Source organism: Vulpes lagopus, chromosome 11, assembly GCF_018345385.1.
Source record: "Vulpes lagopus strain Blue_001 chromosome 11, ASM1834538v1, whole genome shotgun sequence".
NCBI classification, from domain to species: domain Eukaryota; kingdom Metazoa; phylum Chordata; class Mammalia; order Carnivora; family Canidae; genus Vulpes; species Vulpes lagopus.
Window position 1 is genome coordinate 96,456,590 of NC_054834.1, and position 26,910 is coordinate 96,483,499.

At 40.3% G+C, this 26,910-nt stretch overlaps 1 protein-coding gene across 6 annotated transcripts in view; it reads left to right on the plus strand.

Annotated features, from left to right (window-relative positions):
- Nucleotides 1-26,910, plus strand: part of RAPGEF4 (Rap guanine nucleotide exchange factor 4) — a 284,560-nt gene that overhangs the window by 41,162 nt on the left and 216,488 nt on the right. For 4 of the 6 annotated variants that reach the window (XM_041721890.1, XM_041721892.1, XM_041721905.1 and 1 more), the window contains exons 2-4: nt 6,907-7,049; nt 10,322-10,410; nt 25,030-25,176. In XM_041721890.1, coding sequence (XP_041577824.1) covers nt 6,907-7,049; nt 10,322-10,410; nt 25,030-25,176 — 379 coding nt within the window. Of the gene's footprint in view, nt 1-6,906; nt 7,050-10,321; nt 10,411-25,029; nt 25,177-26,910 lie in introns of those variants that run through there. The other 2 variants (XM_041721893.1, XM_041721899.1) reach the window with 1 other exon arrangement.

A 26,910-nucleotide genomic window follows, 5' to 3' on the forward strand; every position in this document is an offset into this window, starting at 1 on the left:
ACTCCCTTCACCAGTGGATTGTGGGCGTCTTGTGGAGACGGTTATCATCTTGTTCACCCTTGTTCTTCCAGGGAAGGGTATCTACTGTACAGTAGGAAAGCAATAAAGGAATGTGCATTCATGAAAGTATGTGTTTGGTAGAGAGCCATTTAAAATTCCATAGATTTTGATAGTTTATACTGCAAAGTAAAGTCTTATTTATTTGAGTGCCATTAATTTGAAAGCTAGATGTGATAAAAAGTTTGTGTTAAAACCACTCCTCTCAAGACCATACATGCATCCTAGGAAAATGATATTTTTTTGATACTACCAAATAGACCTTATTTACCATTACAATTGATACAGTACTAAAATAATGGCATTTTATCAGAAATATTTTTAGTGCTTTTTGCTTAGAAGGGTTAACAGCTGTCTCACCTTGCTATCTGATTTCGAAAATTTTCAGTGACAGACTGAAATTCATCCTGGAAGAACCAAAGAACCACAGGAGAAAAATACCAAAACAAAGTAGGAGAACAGTGAATCAGTGGTTTATAAAATAGTATTTACCAAACGAATGAATAAATGAATAAATCAATGTCTCCAAGGAGACAAAATTTACATGCATAAAATGTGAAATATTAACATAATGAGATAAGAGGCCAAAAAGGAATGCTACCAATTGGATTTCAGGTAAGAGAGGCAACATTGTAAAGGAAGAGCTCCATGAAGGAAGTGAACCCTAAGCTGATTATAAGGAAATGAGTCAATGTGAGAAAATAACTGTATCTGTATTGTTTTTTGGTTTTTGTTTTTTTTTTTTATTGCTGTGGAACACATTACCACAAACTTAGTGGGCCAGAACAGCATACATTTATTATCTGGCCATTTCCATGGGGCAGGATTCAGGACATGCGTGTTTGAATCCTCTGTTCAGGATCCTAAAGGCTGAAATCAAGGTGCTAACTGGGTGGTGTTCTTTTCAGGGGCTTGGGGACATCTTTCAAGGCACAAAGTTATTGGTAGAGTGAATTCCTCACAGCTGTAGGACTGAGCTCCCGGTTTTCTTGCTGGCTGCCAGCCAGGGTCCTCACTTATTCCTCTCTATGCCATTCTCTTGCAATATGGCAGCTTCCTTCTTCAAGGCCAGCAAAAGAAGCTCCCACTTCTTCTACCCTCTTTGAATGATTCACTTGTTTATGTCAAGCCCACTTGGGAAAAACCTCCCTTTTGATTAACTTGAAGTCAACTGATTAGAGACCTTAATTATATCTGCAAAATCTCTTTGCCTTTGCCATGTATCATAACATAATCGTGGGAGTGATAGCTTTACACTTTTTTTTTTTTTTTTTTTTTTTTAGTTTTACACTTTTGCCATGCTCTGTTGACCAAAAGCAAATTACAATCCTGCCCACACTCAGGGTAATTGTACAAGGATGTGGGTCATTGAGGGTCACCCTACAGTTCTGCCTACTACAGTGTCTTCTTTCGTAAATGATTCTGTTATTTGAACATGTTTTAAGAGTGAGGTGTTTTTTTGTTTGTTTGTTCATTTAAGGTTTTAGAAAATGGGCCCTGGGTGTCACATGCCAGGCTAAGAAAAATGAACTCTGAACTTGGAGCTTTTACTGACGTCTATGAGGGGGGCCAGCTGTACACAATTATTAAGGGAATGGAAAAGATTCTAGAGTGAATTATAATTAGAGAAGCCTACCTCATCATTTTGAAACATTGCAAGAGCTTCCTAACTGGTCTCTTACCTGCTGGTCTTTACTCTCTCACATCTGCCTTGACTTGCCAAGGTGATCTTTTCAAATGCACATCCAACCATACCACTACCCTTCTTAAAATACTTGTGCTGGCTACTAGATGGAACCAAGCTCTCCAGCCTCCTAGAAAGGGGGCTTCATGTCCCGACACCGCCTTCATGGGTCCTTCCTTCACACTCAACTGAGGCAGTGGCAGGAAGGGCTGAGAGGAAGGGATGGATTTGAAAGACAATGAGTTCGTAGAATTACCTGATGAGTAATCAGGTGAGGATGAGGTGAGGATGAGGCTGCTCCATGCCTGCAGATAGGACTGCAGGCGCAGTAGCAAATGTAGGAGAGAAGAAGAGTGAGTTTGAGGTCGCCATAGAACATCCTCACACCCCTAGGACTTGTTGCAGGTGTGGCTCTCTACTGGTACTGTGGGATCTGTAAAAGAAGGGCCAGGCATGACCTCTACAGAGATGAGAATCCACGCGGCATTAGGAAATTATGGATTAACAAGAGGAGAGGGACAATAGGAGGCCTCTCACCAGTGGTAGATTACAGGAGGTGAGCTAGTAAAGATGTTAGTTAGTTAACAGCTAAATGCAGTTTTCTGCATTCCAGGAAGTACCTGGTAAAAGCCACAACAGATAAACCATTGCTTTTCATTGTTTCTGTGGCTTTAATGTTTAAACAGTGGGAGGACTAATTTGGGAATGCCTACAGAAATATCAGGGGTCGCCTGGGTGGCTCAGTGATTTTGAGCGTTTGCCTTTGGCTCAGGTCCTGATCCTGAGGTCCAGAATCGAATCCTATGTTAGGCTCCCTGCATGGAGCCTGCTTCTCCCTCTGCCTGTGTGTGTCTCTGCCTCTCTCTCTCTCTCTCTCTCTCTCTGTGTGTGTCTCTCATGAATAAATAAATAAAATCTTTCAAAAAAAAGAAAAAGAAATATCAGCAAGAGGGTTTTTGTTTTTTTGTTTTGTTTTGTTTTGTTTTTGCAAGAGAGGTTTTAAAGTTGTTTCTGGTTATCTCAAATTAAGTTTGTCTTTTCAGATGTCTTTGGTCACTTGGCCTTACATGATCTGGTTACAAATCCTGAAGTTCTTTCTTTTGTGCTCGTTTTGAACTATCTGGAAGCACATGAGTTTTTCTTCTGCTGCTTTCTATTTCTTCTGGAGGATGTGGGGCCAAAAATGTGTTTAAGCTGTTCTGGTCTGCCTTCCTGAAATGGGACACACTCTAGGGAGGATGCACAAAATGGGATGCTATTTTCCTTCTTAATGGAAGATGGATTCTAGCCTCCACTTATCTTTTTTCCTATATAACTAAGTAGAATCCACTGTATTAGTGCCCAGTCAATTTCAAGATTACCTGGTTCTTGTGATTCCTTCCGTGGTCGTTTAAATACTGCCATTGCTAGTGCCTGCGCTGCTGTGGCAGCAGCCCGTGGAGTTCACACGGCTGCTTGCTGTGGCTGGGTATGGCTCCCTGCTGGTGCCAACACTGCTTCCCATGAAGTGTGCCCCTGCTGGCATGACTCCTTACCAGGGGGTGCCTCTGCTGCTTGCTGGTACCCTCACTGCCTGTGAAATGCATTCTCACTGGGCACACAAAGACACTTGCTGAAAGTCCTTTGTACCCCTTGATTAACTGCTGAAGTTCTAGCCGCTGTTTCAAAGCCCCTTCACTTTGGGAACATACCTTCTGATAGGGAGTTGATAAAGCCATAACAGAGGGCTAATAGGTAGAAAGAGGCACTGGTCCTGAGGTGCTCTTTCTTCCCTGGTAAAGCCTGCAAGCTCATAAACTGGACACTGATGCATCAGGATTTTCCCTCCTCCTTTTGAGAAACAGAGTCCAAGCCCTTTCAGTTGAGGTTATTGGGAGGCTAGCCAAAGTTATGGGCATACTCTTTGAGTCTAGTTTTCTTGCCTGAAAGGGTGATGGGGGCAGGTGAAAAGCCTCTGTAGTAAGCTTTGATGAATTTGAGTCTTCCCTTTAGTGACAGGTCATCTGTTCATGTTCTCCAGAAATGGTCTTCTCTCCTGGTGGGATCTCTCCTCCTCCTACAATGTCCCAAGTTCCTTGGGACTCTGGCACATCCAGTCCTGACCTCTCTGGATCTCTTAGCCTAGGTGATGCTAAGTGATGCTGTGATAACAATCCTCCACCCTATCACACACACATACAAACACACACACACACACACACATGCATATACACACACCCCAAATCTCAGTGGCTTCATGCAGTGGAGTTTTGTCACTTGCACAGAGTCTCCATCCTATGGCATTAGCATCTGAAATACATGCCTTCTGTATTAGTTTCCTAGGACTCTCAAACAAGGTTCCATAAGCTGGGTGTGTTTAAAAAACAGAAATGTATTCTCTCACCATTTTGGAGACTGGAAATCCAAAATCAATGTGTCAGCAAGGCTATGTTCTAAAGGCTCTAGAGGAAGACCCTTCCTCCTTCCTTCCTTGCTTCCTTCTAAATTCTGGTAGTTGCCATCAGTCCTTGGGGTTCCTTGGCTTATAGATGCATCCCTTTAATCTCTGCCTCTACCTTTACACAGCCATCTTCCCTGTGTCTCTGTGTCTCAATTTCCTTCTTTTTATAAGAATACCAGTCCTTACTTAGTACCCACCCTAATCAGTGTGACCTCATATTAAATTGATTATATCTATAAAGATCTTCTTTCCAGAGAAAAAAATGAGTGGGAAATATCAGAAAGGGAGACAGGACATGAGAGACTCCTAACTCTGGGAAACGAACTAGGGGTGGTGGAAGGGGAGGTGGGCAGGGGGTGGGGGTGACTGGGTGATGGGCACTCGGGGGGGCACTTGATGGAATGAGCACTGGGTGTTACTCTATATGTTGGCAAATTGAACACCAATAAAAAATAAATTTATATTAAAAAAATAGGGAAAGCAAAAAAAAAATCTTCTTTGAGACACAATTCAACCCATAGCACTGCAAAGTTGTAGCTGAGGAAAAGAGATACAGAAGACATCCCATAGCTCTTAACAGTCTCATCTTAGAAGTGATACGTGCTGGTTTTGTTTACAGTCCACTAGCCACAGCATGGTTCCAACATAACTGCAAGGGAAGATGGTAAATTCAGGGAAGCACATGGGTATTTAGTGAGAATTACTGGTCTCAGTCACATCCTTGACTAGCTCATTTCTTCTGATTCCCAGAAGGTTCCTGAGCACACATGAGGCTGGATAGTCTCTGTGTCCTGTAAAATATCTATGAAGGAATATCACATGGTCCTGCAAAACATATTAAAGGAATAGACTTGGACACTGAGCAAAGGAAAGACAAGAAACAGTTTATATTATCTGCAAAACTATCCCATATTTGTTTGGTTCTTTGGTTCATCTTAATCCAGAAAATCCAAAACGGTGGGTAACAGGTTGGATCTAGTCTGTTGATGTCATTTGTGTGAACAACACAATGTTTAAGGAATGTGAATAAAGATCTAGATAATTTTCCTTGAACAACTGGAAGATATGATAACATCTGGGCCCATGTTTGCACAGAAAACCAGTAATAGGAAAACGGCCAAAGAAGGTCTGTTCCTTGTATAGTCCCATCTTTACAGTTCTCTCTACTTCCCACCATTCCCTATAGTATCGCCTACATTGAGGCTCAGTATCAGTTCTTATTTATCTTTGTACTTTCACCATTATTTTCATATCTCTTATCACATTCTAGTGCTTGTAAAGGATTAAGCAATACCCAAAAGCTTGAGCTGTGTGTGAACTCATGACTTGGAGGCTGATTCCTGCTTTAGCCATCTGCAAAGGGAAAACTCCTCCTGTGTTTGCTTCATTCTCTCCATTCCTGTGGAAAACCAACACTTCTGACAATGACCTGTGGGTTTTCTGCAGCAAGCAATTCTGAGGCACTGGCTGGGTCTCCTACACTTCAACTCAATTCAATTCAATTCTGACACTATGTACCTAGAGATAGGATTGGACCCCACAAGTTATGGGCTCATTCCCACAAAACTCTCCATCATACACTCTTCAGGTGCCAGTCACAAATTCAGGATATCACCTGAGCTTTTGACCAGTATATATCGGGCTGTAAGTCGAAAAGGTTCCTACCACTTCCTCCTCAGGTTTGATTAATTTGCTAGAGAAGCTCACAGAATCTAGAAAAACTGTTTGCTTACTAGATTTTTTTTTTAAATAAAAAGACATAATTTACAAACAGCCAAACAGAAGAGATGCATATTGTAAGGTATGGGAAGGAGCACAGAGCTTCCATGCTCTTTCTGAGCATGCCATGCTTCCCCTATCTTCACATGTTCACCAACTTGGAAGTTCCCTGAGTCCCATAGTTGAGGGATTTTTATGGAGGCTTCATAATGTAGGCATGGTTGATTAGATCATGAGCCTTCAGTGATTTTTTTTTTAAAGATTTATTTATGATAGACACAGATAGAGAGAGGCAGAGACACAGGCAGAGGGAGAAGCAGGCTCCATGCTGGGAGCCCGATGCGGGACTCGATCCTGGGTCTCCAGGATCGCGCCCTAGGCCAAAGGCAGACGCCGAACCGCTGAGCCACCCAGGGATCCCCAGCCTTCATTGATTGACTCAATCTCCATACTCCTCCCCAGAGGTTAGGAAGTGGGGCTGAAAGTTCCAACCATCTAATCACATTGATGGTTCCCTTGGCAACCAGCCTCCATCCTTAGGTTACCTAGGGGTTTTCCAAAAGTTACCTTAGTAACATAAATGCAGTTGTAAAGAGAAGGTCTTGTTATGAATAGCAAGACACCCATTTTTCCTTTATGTCTCTGAAACACTTTAGGAACTAAGGACAAAAGATTAACTATTATAATAAAAGATGCTCCTATGGCCTTTATATAGGAAATCACAAGAGCTTTAAGAGTTGTGTGTCAGGAACAGTGGATAGGGACTAAATATGCATTCCTTATTATAAATCAGAGTATCACTCCATCTGCAATAGTTGTGACTTAAGGTGAATGGTTGACTAAAGCCTGGAAATACCTGTGATGGGGATAGGTGTATAAATGTTTGCAGTGAAATACTTGCAATTGGGGTAGTTGCATAAATTTGAATATAATTAACATAATGCATGTTGACTGAAGTAAATCCTTATTGATACAGCTTTTTTAATGCCTTTTCTCTCCTTTTCAGACCATTGGAACGATCCAGTGAAGATGTGGATATAATCTTTACGAGGCTGAAAGAAGTTAAAGCTTTTGAGAAATTTCACCCAAATCTCCTTCATCAGATTTGTTTATGTGGTTATTATGAGAGTCTGGAAAAAGGAATAACATGTAAGAAATGCAACTTCAGTGGTGTATTTTCATGTATGGTTTGTGATCATTTGTAGTTATCCAATGGGGATAGATAGTACATGGAGTATTTATTTGCCAAATATTTGAGCTTCAACCAAAGGTATTAGGTTATGGGCTAATAACCTGATTTTTACTCTCTTTATTTTGTTTACTTGGTTCCATGTAAGCATTTCCTTAACTTTGTTCACAGCATATAAATGTTCTTCCAGGGTAGCCTGCAAGATGGAGCTGGAAGGATTCAGCTAAATCCTTAGAAACATAGTTATTTTCTTTACCCCAAGAAATATGTGAGTCAGTAAGAATTCAAATAAAGATAAAAGGACTCTTAATGAATCTTAATAGTAATGTTTGAATCAACCTGAGTGGTATCAATCTATTTCAGGTGTGAATAAGGGGCAGGGAAAGAAAACAAAAGGTGACAGCTGCATTAAAAAAAAAGTATTTTCTCATTAAAAATTAATGCTTTTCCATCTGTTGGGACACTTTTATGATGCATTAACAGGAAGTTCCATCCAGTGGGGTTAAATATCAATTATTCCTACAAGGAGGGAAAAATCAATTATACATATTCAAGAAGTCTTGAGATAGGATGGGTTCAGAGTTAGTTAATTAAATGACTTGAAGACATTACTAAGGTCACATCTCTCTCCCATTTTGTTTTTGTTTTTGTATATGTTTTGCTATGAATCCTCAGGTGTTGACTTTTATTCTCAGACTTGACCCAAGTGATTCAAAGACAGCTATAGCAATTAGAGGCATCACATGTGTTGGGAGGGGAAAAATCCTCCCTACCCCTTGTGGTTCTTTTGGCTGGGCTAATAAATTTACATAAAACACTTTAATGGGATCAAAAATTATATTAAATTTCATAGATATGGTGGCGTCATAGATATGGGACCTAAGATGTGACCAAAGCAAGCTGTTTAGATGCTTTTTAGATAAAGAAACAGTAAGTTTGTGGAAAAACAACAACACAAAGAAACTTATACTTGGATACTAATTAGTGAAGAAACTAAGCAGAGTTTATTTATATAGCCTTCTTGGCCCTGAGTTCTGTATGTTTGGTAATAATGTGTAACTGCTGATATACAAAGGGTTCCTTTCACATGGGAGACTTATTTCCTGCTTTTCAGGGGACAGAGAAGAGAGTCAGAGTGTCTTTGCACTGACTGTTTCTCAAATAACTTTGATTCAAAATAATCAACATGCCTCTTTGGCATATTTTGCCCATCACATGACAATATAAAGATATCCTGCTGTAGGACTATTTCTTTTTGTGTCTGTTTTCAGAAGTCCTCCAGTAGACTTCTGTTTCATTGGCCAAAATTACATCATATACCCACATTAAAACCAGTCACTGTCAAAGATAATGGGATGACTGAAATTGGTTTGGACCAATCATGATTGCTTCACTGGATCTCACATCAAGCAAGAAACTCGATGCTCTGAGCTCTTAGTCCTGTGGAAGAGGATGGAAACTTGTATAAAATCTGTGTAAACTTAGATAAGAGGAGAGAAGGTCATGATTCTGAGTGGGAGACCAACGCTGTCAAACATTATTGTAGAAAATTTGGAAGACAAGCAAAAGTAAAAATCACAATCCCCAAACTCAGAAATTGCTATTAACATTTTGTATCCTTCAAGATGTCTTCCCACATGTGTACACACAAACTTGGTCATGCTTATATTTAAAAAATTATTGATACATATTGTTTTCAAAGTGGCATTTATTTTTTACTGATAATCAGAAACTTTATTATTATTATTTTTAATCAGAAACATTATTATTTGGGGATGAGACTCTATTTTCTGTTTCCTAAGGCCATTTTCAAAATGAATCTTCCATGATTCATTTTGTAATGTAAAATTGATTGGCAAGTGGTAATGTCTTTTGGGGCCAAGCAGTTCATGATAACACCAAACTAAATCGCTTAGAAAGGCTAGGAATAGCAGTTACTGGAAAGGCCGGCTATGAACTCATCAGTCTCTCATCTTAAGCTTATTACTGCACTTGTCTAGGATGCCATTGTTGTTCTTATCTTTCCACAGCATGTCTTGGGAGTTTAGAACAGCTTGTCATCATTATCATGGCTCCTAGGAGCTTACTCTTATGCAAGGAGCACTGGCCCTGCCAGAATTCAGCTGTCCCACTGAGTTGTCATGTGATTTAAATTGAGTCACTTGATCTCTGACTCTAATTGTGAAAAGAATTTTAAAATAACAGATCATTCAATCTAGTTATTCAGCCAGAATGTTTAAAAGGATAGTTGGATTTGTATGAGATTTTTGAAACAGTATTTCAGCATGATTTTCGAAAGTACTGGTCTTAATGTGAGGATATGAGAACTAAAGTTCTATCTAAATATCTAAATGTTTTCTCTCTGAGTACAAAAGTAAAGCAAAATCAGGTTCAGAAATTTCTAATGAGAGTCATTTCCAAAGAGTAGATAATGCCTAATGCCTAAAAGCCTTGAATTTACAAAACATATAAGAAAACAAGCAGTGATAATACTAGTTAAAATTTTGAAAGCAGATTTTATTTTTCTTACTCATTTGCTGTTTAGCTTAAAAGGAGACATTATATTCTAAAAATACATTGCTTTTAATATAAGTAGATTTAGGAAACTGGGGTTGTAGACTAGTTTTTTGTTGAATCAACTAACCTTGTTAATATGTGCCCCATCCAGAGTAATAATTTTCCAAGAATCACAATACCATGAAATTTATTTAAGATAAATTACATAAAACATCAATGAATTCTTCTTAAATTCAAAGGATCTTGTAGCATTTAGGATTATTATCCCTTAATACTACTCTGTAAATATAAGAGTTTCCTTTATTTACTTATTTATTTTTAAAAATTTACTTATTTAAGAGAGTTTGCGTGAGAGAACACAAACAGGGAGGAGCAGAGGGAGAAGTAGAAGCAGACTCCCTGCTGAGCAGGAAGCCTGACATGGGACTTGATCCCAATACTCCAGGATCATGATCTGAGCCAAAGGCAGACATTCAACTGACTTAGCCACTCAGGCACCCCAAGAGTTCCCTTTAGTATAGTTCCACTTCATAGAATAAATAGGATACAGCTCTGTTGACAGATGAGGAGAAGAGAAATATGTCATGCTTTTATGAGAACAGATAGAGGAAGGGTGATGAGCTTTGCTAGATCCAGGTCATGCTTATAATGATCAGTGGTCATACGGTAAAAACAACTTACATTTGGTATATTTACCTTACTGTTTCTTTTGCAGTGTTTCGCCAGGGTGATATTGGAACAAACTGGTATGCTGTCCTGGCAGGGTCTTTGGATGTTAAAGTGTCTGAGACCAGCAGTCACCAGGTGAGATACTTTATTCTTTTTTTTCTTTAAGTAGGATTTATTATTATTATTTTTAAAGACACATGAAGCCTATATCTTTTATGCCATCAAAGTTACATTTTCAAACTCCTTTCCTCTTTTCCATAGGAAAGGAGTTTGACAAGGGTTTGTTGAATTCTTCTGTTAAGTCACCCAACAAACATACATACTGCATATCTTCCATGGTTTGAGTATGGTGACAGGTGTTGGAACATGAGGTGCAGGAACCCAATGCTTGTCTTCTGGGAGCTTGGTATCTATTGGGAAATGCAAATGATTCAATTGCAATGTGATAAATTGCTGTCATATAAATTGAAATGTAAGCAAAGGGGACAATCAAGTTTTTCTAGGTTTTTCCTCAGATTCTTCTTCCGTCTGGTATCCTTACTTTCCTTTGTCCTGGAAGTGATATCCTTATCAGCCTTGGAGGCACTGCAGTGATTCAGGGGAAATGAGGTTGATGCAGTCTCCCTATAAATCTCTCACTGTTTCTCTGCCTTATCTTCTCAAATGTGGAAGAACCAATAAGATATTTTTTTTTTCCCAAAGTGTGGAACTTGCTTGCTTGATCTTCATTAATGACCTCTGAGAAGCTTAGCATCCTAGTAGATAACACTGATTTTGTCTCCTTCCTCCTACCCCCACAGTGTTTGTGAATATTTAAAATTGGACTCAGACAGTCCTTTCACATCTGCAGTGACCTTTGCTCATCCTTTTTCCATGGGGCCCAAATGTACAGAACTTTCACTTCGGAGCCAAGAACCTTAAATCTCTAAATGCCACCTTCAAGCCTCAGTTGAAAATGGCCCAAGTTTTCTATCTGCGTATTCAGCATTCACATAAAAACTATGGGAAAGGAATTGGATAATTATAAAATAAAAATAATTATAAAAAATAAATTTATAAATCAGTTAAAGAGACAAATAGCCTGCAGCCAAATACCATGTTTAAGACAGTGCTTCTGAGCCATTTTCATATGTAACACACTTCAAATGTGAGAAACATTTATGATGCACTAAATTTGGGATTTAAATTTTGTAGGAACGTGTGTGTATATTGGAGTTATGGGCAGTTAACCATCTAAAAATGGAAAAGCATCCCAAAGATTGTTGTTAAATGGGCATTTGGAGTTTAGAATATGGTTGCCAGTGTTATTCCCATTGTTATGGATGGTTAGAGTCTCAGGCCAGTGCCCAAGTCCTGCTTAACCCATAGATACTTTTTCTGTGCATCACTGAATAGAAAGTTCCATTGAAAACGGCCTGGGACTTGTGCCTTTCAACTTGTTGGGACTATCCCTCTTCCCCTCTCTCACAGAGCCAGTTTTCTCCAGAGTTCAGAAGGCCAGTGTGAGAGGTGATTCTTATTCTTGTAAGCTGCCTCAGTTACTCAATGGAACTGAGAACAGCTAGTGTTCTTGGATATCTGTCATGTGCAGGGCAGTGTTCTAAGCACCTAATAGGTATTTGTTTACTCCTTTATCCCTCACAACAACCCTACAGAGTAGGTCATATTACTGTTCTTGTTTTACAGAGGAGGAAGTGAGGCCCTGACTGGTTAAATAATTTGCCCCAAGTAACATATCTAGAAATTAGGGGAAACAGGGCTCAAACCCAAGAAGTCAGTCACCTGAACATAGACTCTGAGGCCCTGTTCTGTGCTTTTGACTGAAAAGAAATGTGATGACTCCTGCAACTTCCCTCTCTCTGCTATTTGTCATCTTTTCCCATTTCCCCATGTCTCTTATCTCTGCACACCTTCCACAGCAGACTGCTTGCTGTCCTGGTGGGAACCCTCAGGCTCCTTGCTCAGAACTATTCCTGATGCTCACTGTGACCAGGTCACCTGTGTGGAGGTGCAGAGGAGACAGGGCCTAGTGGAGGATGATTCTCCTCGATCCTCTGGGTGGTCCTGGATGGGTGATGATAGAGAGAGGAGAGGAACTGAAAAGAGAAGGTGAGGAAACAGAGAAAAGGGGAGGAAATGAGAATTAAGGAGGAGAAAGGTGAGAAGGGAAAGAGAGCACAGGGAGGAAGAAAAGAAGAAAGGCAGAGCAGATGTACCTAAGGGATGAGAAATAACATCAACATAGATGTGCCGACACATCAAATGTTCAAAGCTGGCATGAGATTTTGATGGTATTAAAATAGGATTTGACCAGGTGCTCCTGGAATATTGCCCTGGACTAATTCTCTCTCACCATGGGGTCCTAGCAAAGAACAGCTGAGTAATACTCTGTTGTTAGCCGTGGGATTTTTAAAATCTTAACAAGCTTTTAACGTCAGCTGTGGTTTTGACCTCAGACCTATGCTGAGAACTTTCCTAAGCTGGGCTTGGTCTTGGTCTTCTCTTAAGTTATTGGGAATTCTAGCTTTATACTAAAGCTGGCTTACTGCCTTCTCTGTGTACTTCACCCTGTATTGTCTAGCCAGGGTTTTCTGCATATATCATTTATATCATTGAGATGTATGCAAGAGAAAGCTCATTGACTTCTATATCCTCCAACCTTCCAGAGAGAAGTCAGAGCTGGTCACTTGAAGGATATGGTTGCAGCAACATGGGAGGAGGAAGCTAAAAAGAATGACCAAGATGGCCAGATCTCCTCCCATGGCAAGTTGCTTGACAGAGAGAAATAAAAAAGCCATTTCTACCTGTGCTGGCCTTATAATGGGCTCTGGATCTCTGCCCACTGGGGATGTGGCCAAATCAGGGTGATGAGTTAGCCAATCAGAATACTACTGTCTATGAGTCAGAATTCTCCAGAGAAATAGAACAAATAGAAGATGGGCAGATAGCTAGCTAGATAGATAGGTATTTATTTTAAGGAATTGGCTCATGTGACTGTGGAGGTTGGTAAGTTTGAAATCTGTATGGCAAGCCAGATGGCTGGAGATCAGGGAAAAGTTGATGCTGCAGTCTTGAATCTGAAAGCTGGAAATGCCGGCAGATTTCCCATATTGCAGTCTGGAAGCAGAATTCTGTCTTCTTTGGGAACCCTCAAGGGAAACATGCTTACTTTTAAGTAAATCCTTCAAGTGATTGAATGAAACTGACCCACATTATGGAGGACAATCTGCTTCAGTTGAAGTCTACCAATTGTGCATGTTAAACACATCTGAAGATATTGTTTACAGCAAAATGTAACTAATAGACTGTAGACTAATGTTTGACTAAGCAACTAGTTACCATAGTTAAGCCAAGTTGACACATAAAATTAACCATCAGGTACCCCAGTGGGTAGAGAAATGGGCTTGGGTAATGGGCCATGGGAGGAAAGCAAGGAAATACCTACAATTGCTAACTAAGAATTCAGAGACCAGCAGCAACTTTGCTAAGTGCCGTCCTTGTATCTGACATGTTAGGGGTTCTGTGTGTATCATTTCTAGGCATTCATGTCCTGTTTTACAACTGGGCTTGAAAACAAGGCTCAGAGACATGAGGCATCACTTTCCCCGGGCCACACAAATGTGCATGGCCAAATGAAGATCTGAATTCAGGTCTGACATACTCCAAATTTCATGTTCTTCCTGTTGTTCACACAGAAAAAAAGGGAAGCAGGGCAGTAGTAGAAGAAAAAGAAGAAAAGTTAAAAGAGACTAAAAGCAAATTAAGGAAAGAGAAAAGAGGTAACAGCACAGAAGAGTGAAATCTTTCAAAGTGAGTAGGGCTGTTGCTAGCCTGCCCCTCCATTTTCATTCAAGTCTCTCCCTGACCTGTGTGCCTTTCTTCTCATCTGAGAGTCAGAAGTCAAAGATGGTAGTGATAAATTCCCAAACCTGTCTCTGAGTTTCAGAAATACCCTCTGATACTCTCAGTAGGGTATTAGCTGAGCCAGAATAGTGGACGTAGACCATGGTAATGGAGCACCCACTACAGGTAGTTGTGTGAAAAACACTTCTCAAGCATTATTTTGTTGGCTACTCAACTACAATTGGCCCTTCCTGGTTTGGTGCTACTATTAGTGTCATCTTACAGATAGACACTAAATAAAGGTCACACAGCCATTAGGTATCTGAGCCAGTTCTCCATGATTCTGGGGCTCAAGTTCTTGACCATTATGGTTGTACAGGTGCTAACCAGAAGTAATAATGAATGATGGGAGAAGCTTTCCTCCTGTAGCTCCTGCAACCACTGGCCTGATTCCAGCTCAGAGCTCCACATCTCTCACCCCCAGGCCCATCTTACAGGTGTTTGCTCCACATGAGACATGCTGTTGGGGAAGGCCCACTTCTCACACTCTGTTGGGCTGCCGCTGAGGTGCGGGGCCCTCCTTCCACCTTTTGGATCATGAGTTAAATGAGCATGGCTCATCCGTTCAAAAGGTTTCTGTGTTAGAGGGTGGGATAGATACATACGGATGATGGGGGGGGGGGGGAGATTAAGGCACTGTGTACAAAGTGGAGGTGACAGGATTAGCATTTGTGTTGATGGAATGTATGAGGGCTGAGGGAAAGTGAGGATCCTGATTTGAATGAAGAGGTAGATGGTGATGCCACTAACTGAAGTAAGGAGCACACAAGAAAAAAAAACGCTTCATGGATTCTGATATAGTATTTTTATGTCATACACTTATTAGGCATTCTTGATTTGATGGAATTTTTTTCTGAGCAAAATCACTCTATTTCTTTTATATGGAGATAGGAAGATATAACTTCACATAAATTTGAAGAATACAAAAGGCATAAATATTTTATTTGGCTCGTAAATTCATATTCTCTTTCTGCCTGTTTTAATATAATACTACTTTTTCTCTGTTTTCACCATTCCCCTATACCCTTTTGCTTACTAGGTTAAGAAAACAGAGCTTGCCTTCTTTATGATTGCTTGGTCAGATTCTTCTTGAATTCTTTGAACTCTAGGTTGGGGGTCACACTTACATCTCATTGGTGGCATGCTACGAGCATAGTAGTAATAATTTTCATCATTTAGAAAGCATTTCACTTACATTGTTTTGTTTGAGCCACCCTAGTAGGCAGACCCAACTGTGTTGTATCTTGCTAAAGTCCCAGGTGAATGAGTGGTCTGCTGAAGATGACACAGTGGTGACCCGTAGAGCTGGAAATCAGCAAGACTTCCTTACCCAGTCTAGTGCCCTGCTCTTGACATCCTTCCCTTTAGCCAGCATTTTTGGCCATTTGCCTGGGTGTCTGTAAAGGGTCTTTAAAGGGCCCCTGCTCCCCAGTGCCTCTAGTGTCTGTGGGTGGTGGTGGTGTATAGATCCTTCTTTGCTCCCTTGGATCATGCCTACCTAACTAAGATTCTGACCAAGAAAGCTGTGGATTCCACATTTGGGAAAAATATTAAAATATAAACACTCCACTGAGTGGTAGGTAATATAAACTTCAGACCCTTTCCTGAGAGGAGAGGATAGAGATAGAAAGCCGTTGAACTGTGGGGAGCAAGGATGGCTCACCTCCAAGTTTTGCCTGGAGCAGGCTCACCCGGTCACTTTAGAAACCACAAGTCTGCCAGCTGGGGAGGCATGATTCTGTCTCACCCTGCAGGTCTGCTCCTGACTCAGTACATATCCGACAGTGGTATAAAATCCTACTGAGTGCTGATTAGAAGCAACTTCTCTCCTCACACAGGCCTTTCCATCAGAGCCCCAAGGCAACACTGTCCTGCTTCCCTATTTTCCCTTCGGGTGAGTCCCCCCAGTCGGAGGAGGCTTCAAGCGTGGACTGGAGGGGAGAGACAAAAGTCTCTGCATGAAGACAGAGATAATGGGCCCTACCTCTCAGAGGCCTTCCCTGAGTAGCTGGTGCTACATTGCTTTCATTTCCTTTGCTTTGAAAGGTAACTTCAAAAACTATGTTGAAACTATGTTTCTACTAAGAAACTATGTTTGTACTGAAAATTCTGGGAAATATATAGACTATTCTGTTCCTGTTATTTTGATGAACTTTTAGAGACTGCTATCCTTGGAAATATCTTCCTATAAATTATATTGCTTACTACTCTATAAATAAAACCTACTCTCCAAACACTTGTACTGTATGCCCCTATGTAATTGTCAGAGGCACCTCTTCCACTTTCCAGGTGTTTTTCCTGCCTTGGCCATTCTTTGACCCCTTGAAACTCAGAATTCTTGGCAAAGGGACCTACCCCAGAACCCACCACTAACCTACAGTATCCCAACTGGTCACATGCTCATGTAGATTTCCACTTGGCAGCACAAATCCTATCAAGGATTAATCCTCCCAGTTCCCACTGACACCTGTCCCCACACACAGTCTTACCTAAGTCTAACCGGGACACAAACGCCTTCAGACACCCACAGCTGAACTCTTGTGCTCAAGAATGTGCCTGTCTTGGGTACCTATTTAACGTAATGGCCTAAAAGAGAGTTTATGTTCCCACTAGAATGAATAATGCTATGGGTGTGCTCTTTTCTCATTGATATTTGAATGGATTTAGAGTGAGAAGTGAACATTGGAACAAGTTTTACACAAGTAGTAAACTTAAAAACAATGAATAGGCAATCATCTGTGTGTATGTGTTTCAGAAAGAAAAGGAGAGACAAGGTCCTGTTTTTCTCTGCAGATTTTATAAATGAATGGCTTTTTTTTTTGGCATGGTGGCAAATATTTAAATCCTAGAAATATATAAGGTTTAATAATTAATCTTTGCACCCAAAAAGTGTATTTTTCCAGTCATATGAAAGAATTTCTCATGGCTACTTAGTGACTCAAAGTTCATGCTACAAAACAGAGAATAAGATGGTGTATCAGTTCATTAAAACTTCTACATCTCTGACACAGATGCTTATTTAAAGTGTGTTTACCTAATGCAACAGTGATTAAAAAATTAAACCTCTTTTGAAATCCTATCTGCTATTTCTTGGCTGTGTGACCTCAGGCAAGTTAGATTACCTATAAGCTGGAAATAATTATTCCTACCTTAAATAAATTAATGTCTATAATGTTTGCAAAGCTTGCAAAATAGCAGGGGTTCTGGTACTTTTTCTTACTAATTCCAGAAGGAAACATTTGTTGCCCCAAGAGTGGAGTGCTGCTGGTTGTGATGCCTGCAGTGTTCCCATTTTATCACAAGAGGGCAATGCTAGCATAGAGAAAGCAGGAAATGTTCGCAGTATTGGAATGGCAAGACTTCAACAATCGATATTGTTCAACCATTCCGTGGGATCAGAGAATCCTGGCTGCTGTTGGCACTTGCATGTTATCCACCCTCTCATCTGCCTCTGTGATATTCTCTGGCAATTTTTGGTCCAGTTTTGGAAAACAGTCTCTTACTGGTACTTCTCCCCAAATAAAATGTGCTTTTATTTACCCTCTCTTTGTCTCCACAAGAATGTTTTTAAGTGTTGTTGCATGTTTGGTTATGAAATTCGAAGGACAAGTATGTCTATCATGTGGCTCTATCTCTCTCTGTCATTCTGTCTTAGCCTGTCTGGGTGCTCTCATTTACTCTGACTTCACCCCATTGTTTTCAGACAGAGAACATAACTGCCATTAGGGAACATTTTCTGAACACATTTAATGAGCCCATGAAACGTGAAAGCTGCCAACTCTGTCGTCGTTGTTTGTAATCTCTTACAACTTGTCTGCTCAGGTCATGCTATTGTTTAGGAACCAATCAGGAGTTTATTTAGCATCCTACATGAGGCATCCACGTACTGTAGTTAGTTTTGTTGCCTTGTAATTCTTTGGGTGGATGCAAGATTGAGCCACAGTGCAGGACAAACTGGCTCTCTCTGCTCAAATGAAGCTGGCCTCTGATTCAGTTATCAGAAGGCTAATAATGCTAGTCCATTCTCATCAAAACTTCCTGCAGCCAGCTTGTCTGATCTTGCTAAGCTGTGTCTAATACTCTGATTCCAGGGAAGTGCTATGAAAGGAACAAACCTGTCTTTGCTGTCTGTTAGCAAAAAAACACATTTGACTTAGAAGTATTTTGCCTTTGCGCTTGGCAATAAATTCTTTAGACAGTACATACAATTGAGAAATTCAGAGATTAAGTAACATTAAATTTTAATATTTTAAAACGACTTGGAGCACTCAATAAATTCCAGTACTAAATTCAAACTCATGAAATAAACCCAAGCACTACCAAACCTAATGGCAAGTATTTCCTATAGTCCTAAAATAAAAATTGTCAAAATATTTACTTTGTAAGAATTTATGTTTCAGGATCTACACACTTAAAAGACTAATTTGTTCCTTGATGTTAAACCCAGCATGTGGCCAAAACAATAAATATGCTATGAGACAGTTAACTTTTCTTGAGCCGTTAATATGGAAATGATTTAAATATGCTTACTAAAAAAATCTGATATCCCTAGAAGTTACAGGAGTGTTAAAAAATCTTGATGTACTTATCACAGAGAATTCGTATGCCTATTTTGTTGATTGTTAGTTATTTCAAATTTCGTCAGATTGTAACTTGTATAAGTTGAATTTCAGCAGATGTGTATAGACATTTATTTATTAACTCAGATATCAGTGATACATAGCCATTGGCTTTCTTAACACCATTCCTATTTTCATAGAGTAGCAGTGTTTATAAGCAACAGACAAATAAAATGCTTCATATGAGAATGCCTGCTTTAAGAATACCTAGTATATCATAATTCAGATGTACAAAGCAGACAAATTAAGGGGTGATTAGTAGCAGCACAAAAGGATTCTTTGATTTACAGCAGGATTCGTCAGAAGAGTTCCTTTGAATACAAGCTCCCCTAGAGAGCTGAAGTGTTTTGCAGATCATTCAAACCACTTGACATCCAGACTGGGAGACAGAGAAACTTGGAATTTAAGTGTTGAAGAACCATCGTTAATTGAAGATTAACACAAAATGAATCTAGAGATTCTCTGTTCTTTAGATAATAGAAAAATATAATTTGCTTTTTAGAAATGTAGTTAACCTATACATGTATATAAATATGACTAAGTCAGAAATAATCTTTTCCATTATTTATGGGGCATCTACTGTGTGCCAGCAACCTCTCTCTATATTAGTTTATTTATATTGAGTCCTACTGGTAATCTTGTAAGAAAAATTGTGCCCATTTCATAAATGAGGATATTGAAATTTCTGGGATCATTCTATCCAAAGCCATAAGATCAGTAATTAGCAGAGAAGAATTTTGAATCTAGGTCTACAGGCTATGCTTTTCTCACTCACTGCCTCCAGGGGATTTCCCCCACCAAGGCTGGAGTGTTCTGACTCAGGTTGCCTCTGGGTGTATATCCTTTGCTGAATATCCCCTGCTTTCCATCAGGGTGGCTTTGTTGGCATGTTTGTAAACTTACTTGACACCTACTTGTATGAATGGAGCTAATGAGACGCTGCCTATCCCACTGAAACACATCCTTTACCCAGATAATGTTCGTGATTTCAATTGGTGCTTAGCTGGGTAGAGGAGGAGAGCTGGGAACTGGAGACCACTCACGGTGGAGGGAGGCAGAGCTGTCTAGAGGGCGTGAACATGGGAGGAAGCTAAACATTGTTGCTGCGTGGGCCCCAGGTTGGTAGGGTGAAGGGTTGAGTAGGTCTAACTAGTGGTAACATGACGGGCAGAGTCAGGAAGCAGGCCCAGCGATGGACATGGGCAGCTGGGTGTGCTGAGAAACAGGCCTGGCCACAGGAGGGTGCTGGAGAGGCACTGGGGCCCAGGGAGGGTTGTCAGAACCAGGCGGTTGGCCATTTTGAAAAGAATTAAGATACCTGGCAGGTTACCAAGGAAGAGATGCAGACAGAAACTCAGTTTCCCCAGCTGAGGCAGAAGCTCTGTTAGAGCTCCTGTTCTGTTAGAACTGGGTCACAGGAAGAGTGGGAAAAATCGATGATAGTTTACATTTCTTCTAATGAGAAGGAGGTTTGGTGTCCCAGTCTGGCATGGATTTGATCTACTAGGTGAGGGTCAAGTGGACCCCAGTATTGGAATTGGAAGGCCAAAGGGGGAGCAGTGCTGTTTTCTCTTTTCCTGGAGACTTGGACTTAATATATGGAGATAAATAAATATAAATAATTATATATATTGACTGATTGGAGAAAACAAAAATCTGTGTGGGCTTAAATATTACTTTGATCGATTTTCCTACTGAGTCTTAGCAAGCAGTACTTAAATTTCATATGATAATTAAAGAGGTATACGAAGAAGTAGTTAAACTGACTAGTTCTAGTCTTTACTCTTCCACTTTCAAGCCATGCTCCTGGACAAATTCCTGAACATCTCTGGGGCCTGATTTTCCTCAGCCTATGAAATAGCAATGATGTTGCAGGATTGTTTTAATATTACCATCAATAAGAATATCCACAATTTATTATGCATCCCTTTGGAGTCAGGCTGTATGTGAAACAATTGAAATGCATTATCTCACTTAACTGTTGTGAGGAATAAATAAGGCACCGCAGTCAAGACACCTGGCCCAGTGCAGGGCACATGGTACTCTACTCACACACATGGAGATCCACATGCATGCTGACTTGCCATAGGATATATAGTGTTAAGGGTAAGTGGGTAATTAAGTGTTTTAGAGGATAGGAGAAGGAGGATCAGGTTGGCTGATAGGCAAGGGAGAGTTGTGTCAGATGGAAGGAAGAAAGCAGATGACAAGTCAGTGACATGCCACAGTCACTCTTTTTTTTTGAGTGTCCATAACCCTCTTATATAATAGAATTGGCCACAGAGACCCAGCATGCTTTACTAACACAAGGAAGTCCTTCCATGGGTAACCCAATGGATATCACACTTACTGTGTGTCCGCTGCAAAGCAGTTAAGTGATAATCTGATGTCTGTCCCTATGACAGAAGTCCCTTTGAGAATGCAAGTTCAGCCTAGCACCTCCCCAAAGGTCTCAGTGCAATTTAGGACTCACACAGCCATGTCTGGCTAGCCCACTCTCTTGTTTTGGGTTTCCCTAGAATCTGACCTAGAGATAGGATTTAGTTGCAAGTGGTTTTCTTGAAGATGACCCCAGGAGGCCTTGTAAGGGAGTGGGCAAGTGAGACAAGGAAGGAAGGACAGCCAATAAAGCATGTTAAGAGGATTTCAACTGGGCTCACTCTTTTCAGGCAACCATCTAAGAAACCATGTAGGGTTAGGAAGCTGGGGTATTTATCTTCCTACTCTCATGCCTCTTTCATGGAAGTTGGCCCTTACAGGCATTGACTGCACAGTACTCTGTTCTCAGGTGGGGCAATGCCAATACCTGAGGAAGGAAGCCACATGTGTATATGGCAACTGTCCAGAAAGCTACCATGACTTGGGGGGTAGGGTGAGGTCAAAAGTGGGAGGAAGGAGTCTGGTAGGACTCCAGCAGCATCTGTTAAATTTACCTTCCTGTGTTGAAGACATTCAAGCTTTTATTTTTTAATTTTTAAAAAGATTTTATTTACTTGAGAGTGAGAGAGCACAAGCAGAGGGAGCAGCAGAGGGAGAGGGAGAAGCAGACTCTCTGAGGAGCGAGGAGCCTGACACTGGGCTTGATCCCAGGACCCTGGGATCATGACCCGAACCGAAGGCAGACACTTAACTAACTGAGCCACCCAGGTACTCCAAGGTTTTAAATCTATATTTCATATTTGAAAAATCCTAAATTGCCATCTTATCACAAAGTGGAACATTTCTTTGCTGTTGTTAATATTTTATATTCCCTGAGCAGGTGCTGACCAGTTTCTTCAGCTTCTGTGTCACTGTAAATATTTTCCTGAGGTGGCCTTTCTGCACATTCATCTGCGAATGAGCAGAAAATAAAACAGTTTGAATAGTCTCTATTAAATAAGTATGGAGACATGAGCAGATCTCCAGAGTATGTGTAAACCTTAAAGAAACAGTAATACTACATTTAGAAATGGACACTTTGGCCCCAGGCAAAGGCGTATGTTACACCTATGTGCATGGGTCCAGACTTGGAATTCTGACCATAGGGACCTGGTTAGATGTTAGTGTGGACTAAAGTAAGAGTGCTTCCACCGCACTGACTCAAATTTATCCTGCCTTCCAGTGTACATACTGAGCAACCTATCTTGGTTCTGCTAAACAAGAGAACACTGGAATGCAAATTTCTCTTTTTGGTAATTCTCTTCTTAGCACATCGCAACGCCCTGCCTGGGATTCAAAAAAATAGCACTGATGGACCATAAAGGTAGTGATAAATCTTTAGATTAGTACATTTGTCCTAAAAATACTGAGTCTGTAGATAGTTAAGTTTGAACCTAGAAGTAATACTCCTTTCAGGCGAGGGTTTCCAGTCCTAATTTCAAGATCCTATCTTGTGTTTGTGATTCCTCCTCCTTCAACTTAAGAGGATCACCTGGGTGCTGGGTGGCTCAGTGGGTTGAATGTCTGCCTTCAGCTCAGGTCATGTTCTCAGGGTCCTGGGATCAAGTCCCACATCAGGTTCCCTGCTCAGGAGGGAGCCTGCTTCTTCCTCTCCCTTGGTTCTTCCCCCTGTCTGTGCTCTCTCTCTCTGGCTCAAATAAATAAAGAAAATCTTAAAAAAACAAGCAAACAAAAACTTAAGAGGATCACGTATGAAGGAGGAAATGTGGGAAGGACAGCTCCCACACTCAGTTCTGGTGGGAAAGCAAGGGATACTGGAAATGAGCCGAGACGCTCCATCAAAGGGCCGAGGCTGGGCATGTCTCCTTGCAGAGGTCCTGACGTGTGACCTGCACTGGCAGCTATGTAGATGTGTAATGCACAGGTAATGTTAAACTCTCCAGGGGAGAGCCAAGAATACTTTCAATCTTTTGTCCATCACAAGAGCTGTCACTAGCAAAAAGCCGGGCTCATATGATTTTCACAGCCTACATCTTTCTTTGTATACCTTTCAGGGACAAACTACATAGTCAGAGATAAGAGGGGAGAGAGGAGAGAGTTTAATCCACAAAAAATCTACAACTAGATCACAAATAACAGATCATCTTAGTTCTTTTGCATTATACTTTGCAGATAACATTAGATATTTAAACTCTGTGGACGGTGGCAGGACTAACATTAATGGGACATCCTTGTCAAGTTTTAAAATAGAATTTTACACTAGAAAGTACAAATTAGGTAAAAGAATCCTTTCTGAAGGATCCAGATAAGAAAGTAGGCATGTGGGATTTTCAAGGGAACCTGATATTCTAGAGAATTTATGGAAGTATGTGATTTATCATAATCCGTTCTGTGCTTTTACTAGAATTTGAAAATTACTCAGAGGTACCGGACTCGCTGAACATTGATAGTACAGTTCTGGGGAAATATCTGACTTCTCTGACTGAATTTGTTTACAGCTGCCTCTCTGGAAAATTTATTAGCAAGCTCTCCTTACATTTCCTCCCAATCTTTCATTCTTTTCTGAGATATTATTGATTTTATTTTCCTGAACACAATTTTATATGGTAATATCTGGGCAGAAGCAATTTGCTATGGTTCAAGGAACTGGATTCTTATGGGCATTTGTCTTAGTAATGTGATTACAGAGTCACTAAGTTGATCTTAATAACATTTGCCTATTATCGTGTATTAGATGCATGAAAGGAAAACTGTGCTTTCTAACTCAGAGGACTACCCTTGTGTATCTCCTTTAGTTGATAATGCCCTGCAAAATTAATGTCCAGGTGACTTGGAGGGGCTATTTGTATTATTTGAAACTAGTTAGGATTAAATGTGAATATCATCACCGATGTCGCATGCAGATTGGAAATTATCTTTCTTAGTATACCATAAGAAACTTTTAAATCATTGATTCATGGCATTTTATGAACTAGCCACACTGTACTTCATCTGAAGATGTTTTTACTCTGTTGTGGCTGCAGGAGGCAGCACAATACAAAAAGCTTGGAATTGACAGTCCAAGACCCTGATTAGAGTCTGACTGCATTACTTACTGTTTGTGTGAACTAGGGCCATGTTAATCAGGTGCCTCGACCCTCAAGTTTCCTCATCTCTTCAAAGCAGGCTGACAGCACAGAATCCCAGTTTCCCGTTACCTATTGAAATATTATAACTGCATCCTCTCACTAAAACCTCTTTGTTTTCAAAAGATTCCCCCCTTTTCTCTTAAAACAGTGAATTATCCTCTAAAAAGATAATCCTGTCCACAAAAAGACTTGAACAAGGTTACTGCTAGCAGCTTTATTCATAATATCTCTAAACTGGGATCAGCCCAAATGTTCACCAACAGGACAACGGATAAGCAAATTGTAGCATATCAACACAATGGAAAATTACTTGTCAGTAAAAGAAGAAAAAATTACTGATCCATGCAACAACGTGGATGAATCTTACAGATGTGTTGAGCAAAAGAAGCCAGACACCAAAGAGGGCGTACTGTCTGACTCCTTTTACATGAAGTTTTGAAACCAGCCAAACCCTTTATGGTGAAAGAAACCAGAATACTCATTACCTCAGAAGGAAGGGTCTTGGCTGGGAAATACCGAGGGGAATTTTGGGGTGATGGGAAATGTTGTATGTCTTGATTTTGTTGGTGATGAGACAGATGTATAGATTATCATAACTGGTTGAACTGTGCAATTAAATCAACTGCTTTATTTAGTATAAAGTATACTTAAATTCAAAGAAAAGACAACTCACCCATATCGGTTAAATGTTTAATTTTCTAATGACCAAGTTTTGGGATTCTCAGGATGCAGTGACCATCTGTACTCTGGGAATTGGGACGGCCTTTGGAGAGTCCATTCTGGACAACACACCCCGCCATGCGACCATCGTTACCAGAGAGAGCAGTGAACTGCTCCGCATCGAGCAGAAGGACTTCAAGGCTCTATGGGAGGTGAGCCCCAAGGCTTCTTTGTCAATTAATGTAGTTGCAGAAAAGAAAGGGAACTGCCACATGGATAATGGCATTACAGTCAAGCCTTAATGTGTTCTGTTCTGAGCCAGTAGATGGAATTTAATTTTCAAAACTTGTTTTTGAAATGAGTGAGTGAAAAAGCCATTTTGACACAAGACATCCCCCCCCTTTGTTTTTAATTTAGTGCTTGCTCAATTTTCTGTAGTTTGACATACCTTATAATTATTTCTTGAATGACCATAGAGTGTTTTATGTATTTCCTCCCTCCTATTCCACAGATGTATTCTTAACCAGAGAACAAAATACTTTGACATTTTCTTTTGCATTTTAAAAATCATCGTTGACATGTTCCCTGGTAAAGTGGAATGAATGGGGTTAACATCTGCTTCATTTAAATGCTTTTAAAAATGATGGGCCCAGTAATAAGGTATGGGAAATGAGGGACATAAAGATGTCTGGTTACTTGCCAACTTCAAAATGCATAGGTGGCACAGCAGTGGATGGATGCAACCAGTGCTGGTGGCTTTTGCATTTACCACTGCTTACCAGTACCCCTTAGGGTACTGTACTCATTTACAAGAAGTAGGGGGAATAAATCATCTTATATGCAGTAATGGCAAGTGGAGCACTTAGAAAGGCCCGGCTAAGCCTTGCATCTTTTACGCTCATTCCTTTTCAGTTCTGCAAGCTTCTGATTTTAACCTGTGGTTGTTCCTTATCTTTGTCCTTGGCTCAGTATGTCCAAGTGTCAACCCATCGAGCTGGCAGGCTTTGCAACTTGTCCCGGTGTGGCTAAGATTTTAAACTTGATCTAAAAAGAATTTTGTGTAATCAAATAGTTTCCTCCAGAGCCAAACAAATGACAGATGCATTAAGAGAGCAAACCTGCAGGTGAATGAGTGATGCTTTGCCTTAAAAGTCCTGCAAAGCCTTGGAAGGCCTTGGTGGTGAAACCTGTTACTTTTATTCTTGGCAGTAGTGAATAAATTGCGGGGTTGCTTGTTTGAAATGTTCCTCTTAGAAAATATTAAAGAGCTCCAACTGCTCTGTAAAGTTCAGAGACAAAAGCTAGTTTTAGGGAGGCAAAGCTAACGTAGGTTTGCATGAGGTATGTGTGGAAAGGTTTCCTGTCAATTAAAAGGGACCAAGCTTGAGGCAAATAAGTCTTCTTTTTCCCCCCCAGATCTTTCATGTTTAAAAGGTAAACTGAAAAAGTCTTTTCCAAAAAAGAAAATTTGGAAAACTGGTTTAAGAACAGAAATGATTTCCACCTGTGATGTATGTCATTATCACTGCTTTTGTCTGTTCTGACTTTTTCAAGTTGCCTGTGGAGGATATTTAAGATTTTATTTTAATTAAGAGCCCTTAGTACTGTGAGGGAAGTTCCTGAGAAGTTGCTACCTGTGAACATTTTGAAAACATTTATCATTAGAAAAATTGTCAAACATACAGGAAATCCAAAAGGATAATACATTGAACACCCAAACTATGGCAGTTGCTAGCAGATGGCCATAGTTGCTTCATCTTTTTTTTTTTTTTTTGCTGAACCACTTTAATGTAAATGGCATACATTATGACATTTTATCATTAGTATTCAGCATAATCTCCAAAAAATGATAATACCCTGCTACATACCCATAATACCATTATTTCATTACAAAACTAAAGATAATATCCTAATATCTAGGGCAGCCCCAGTGGCTCAGAGGTTTA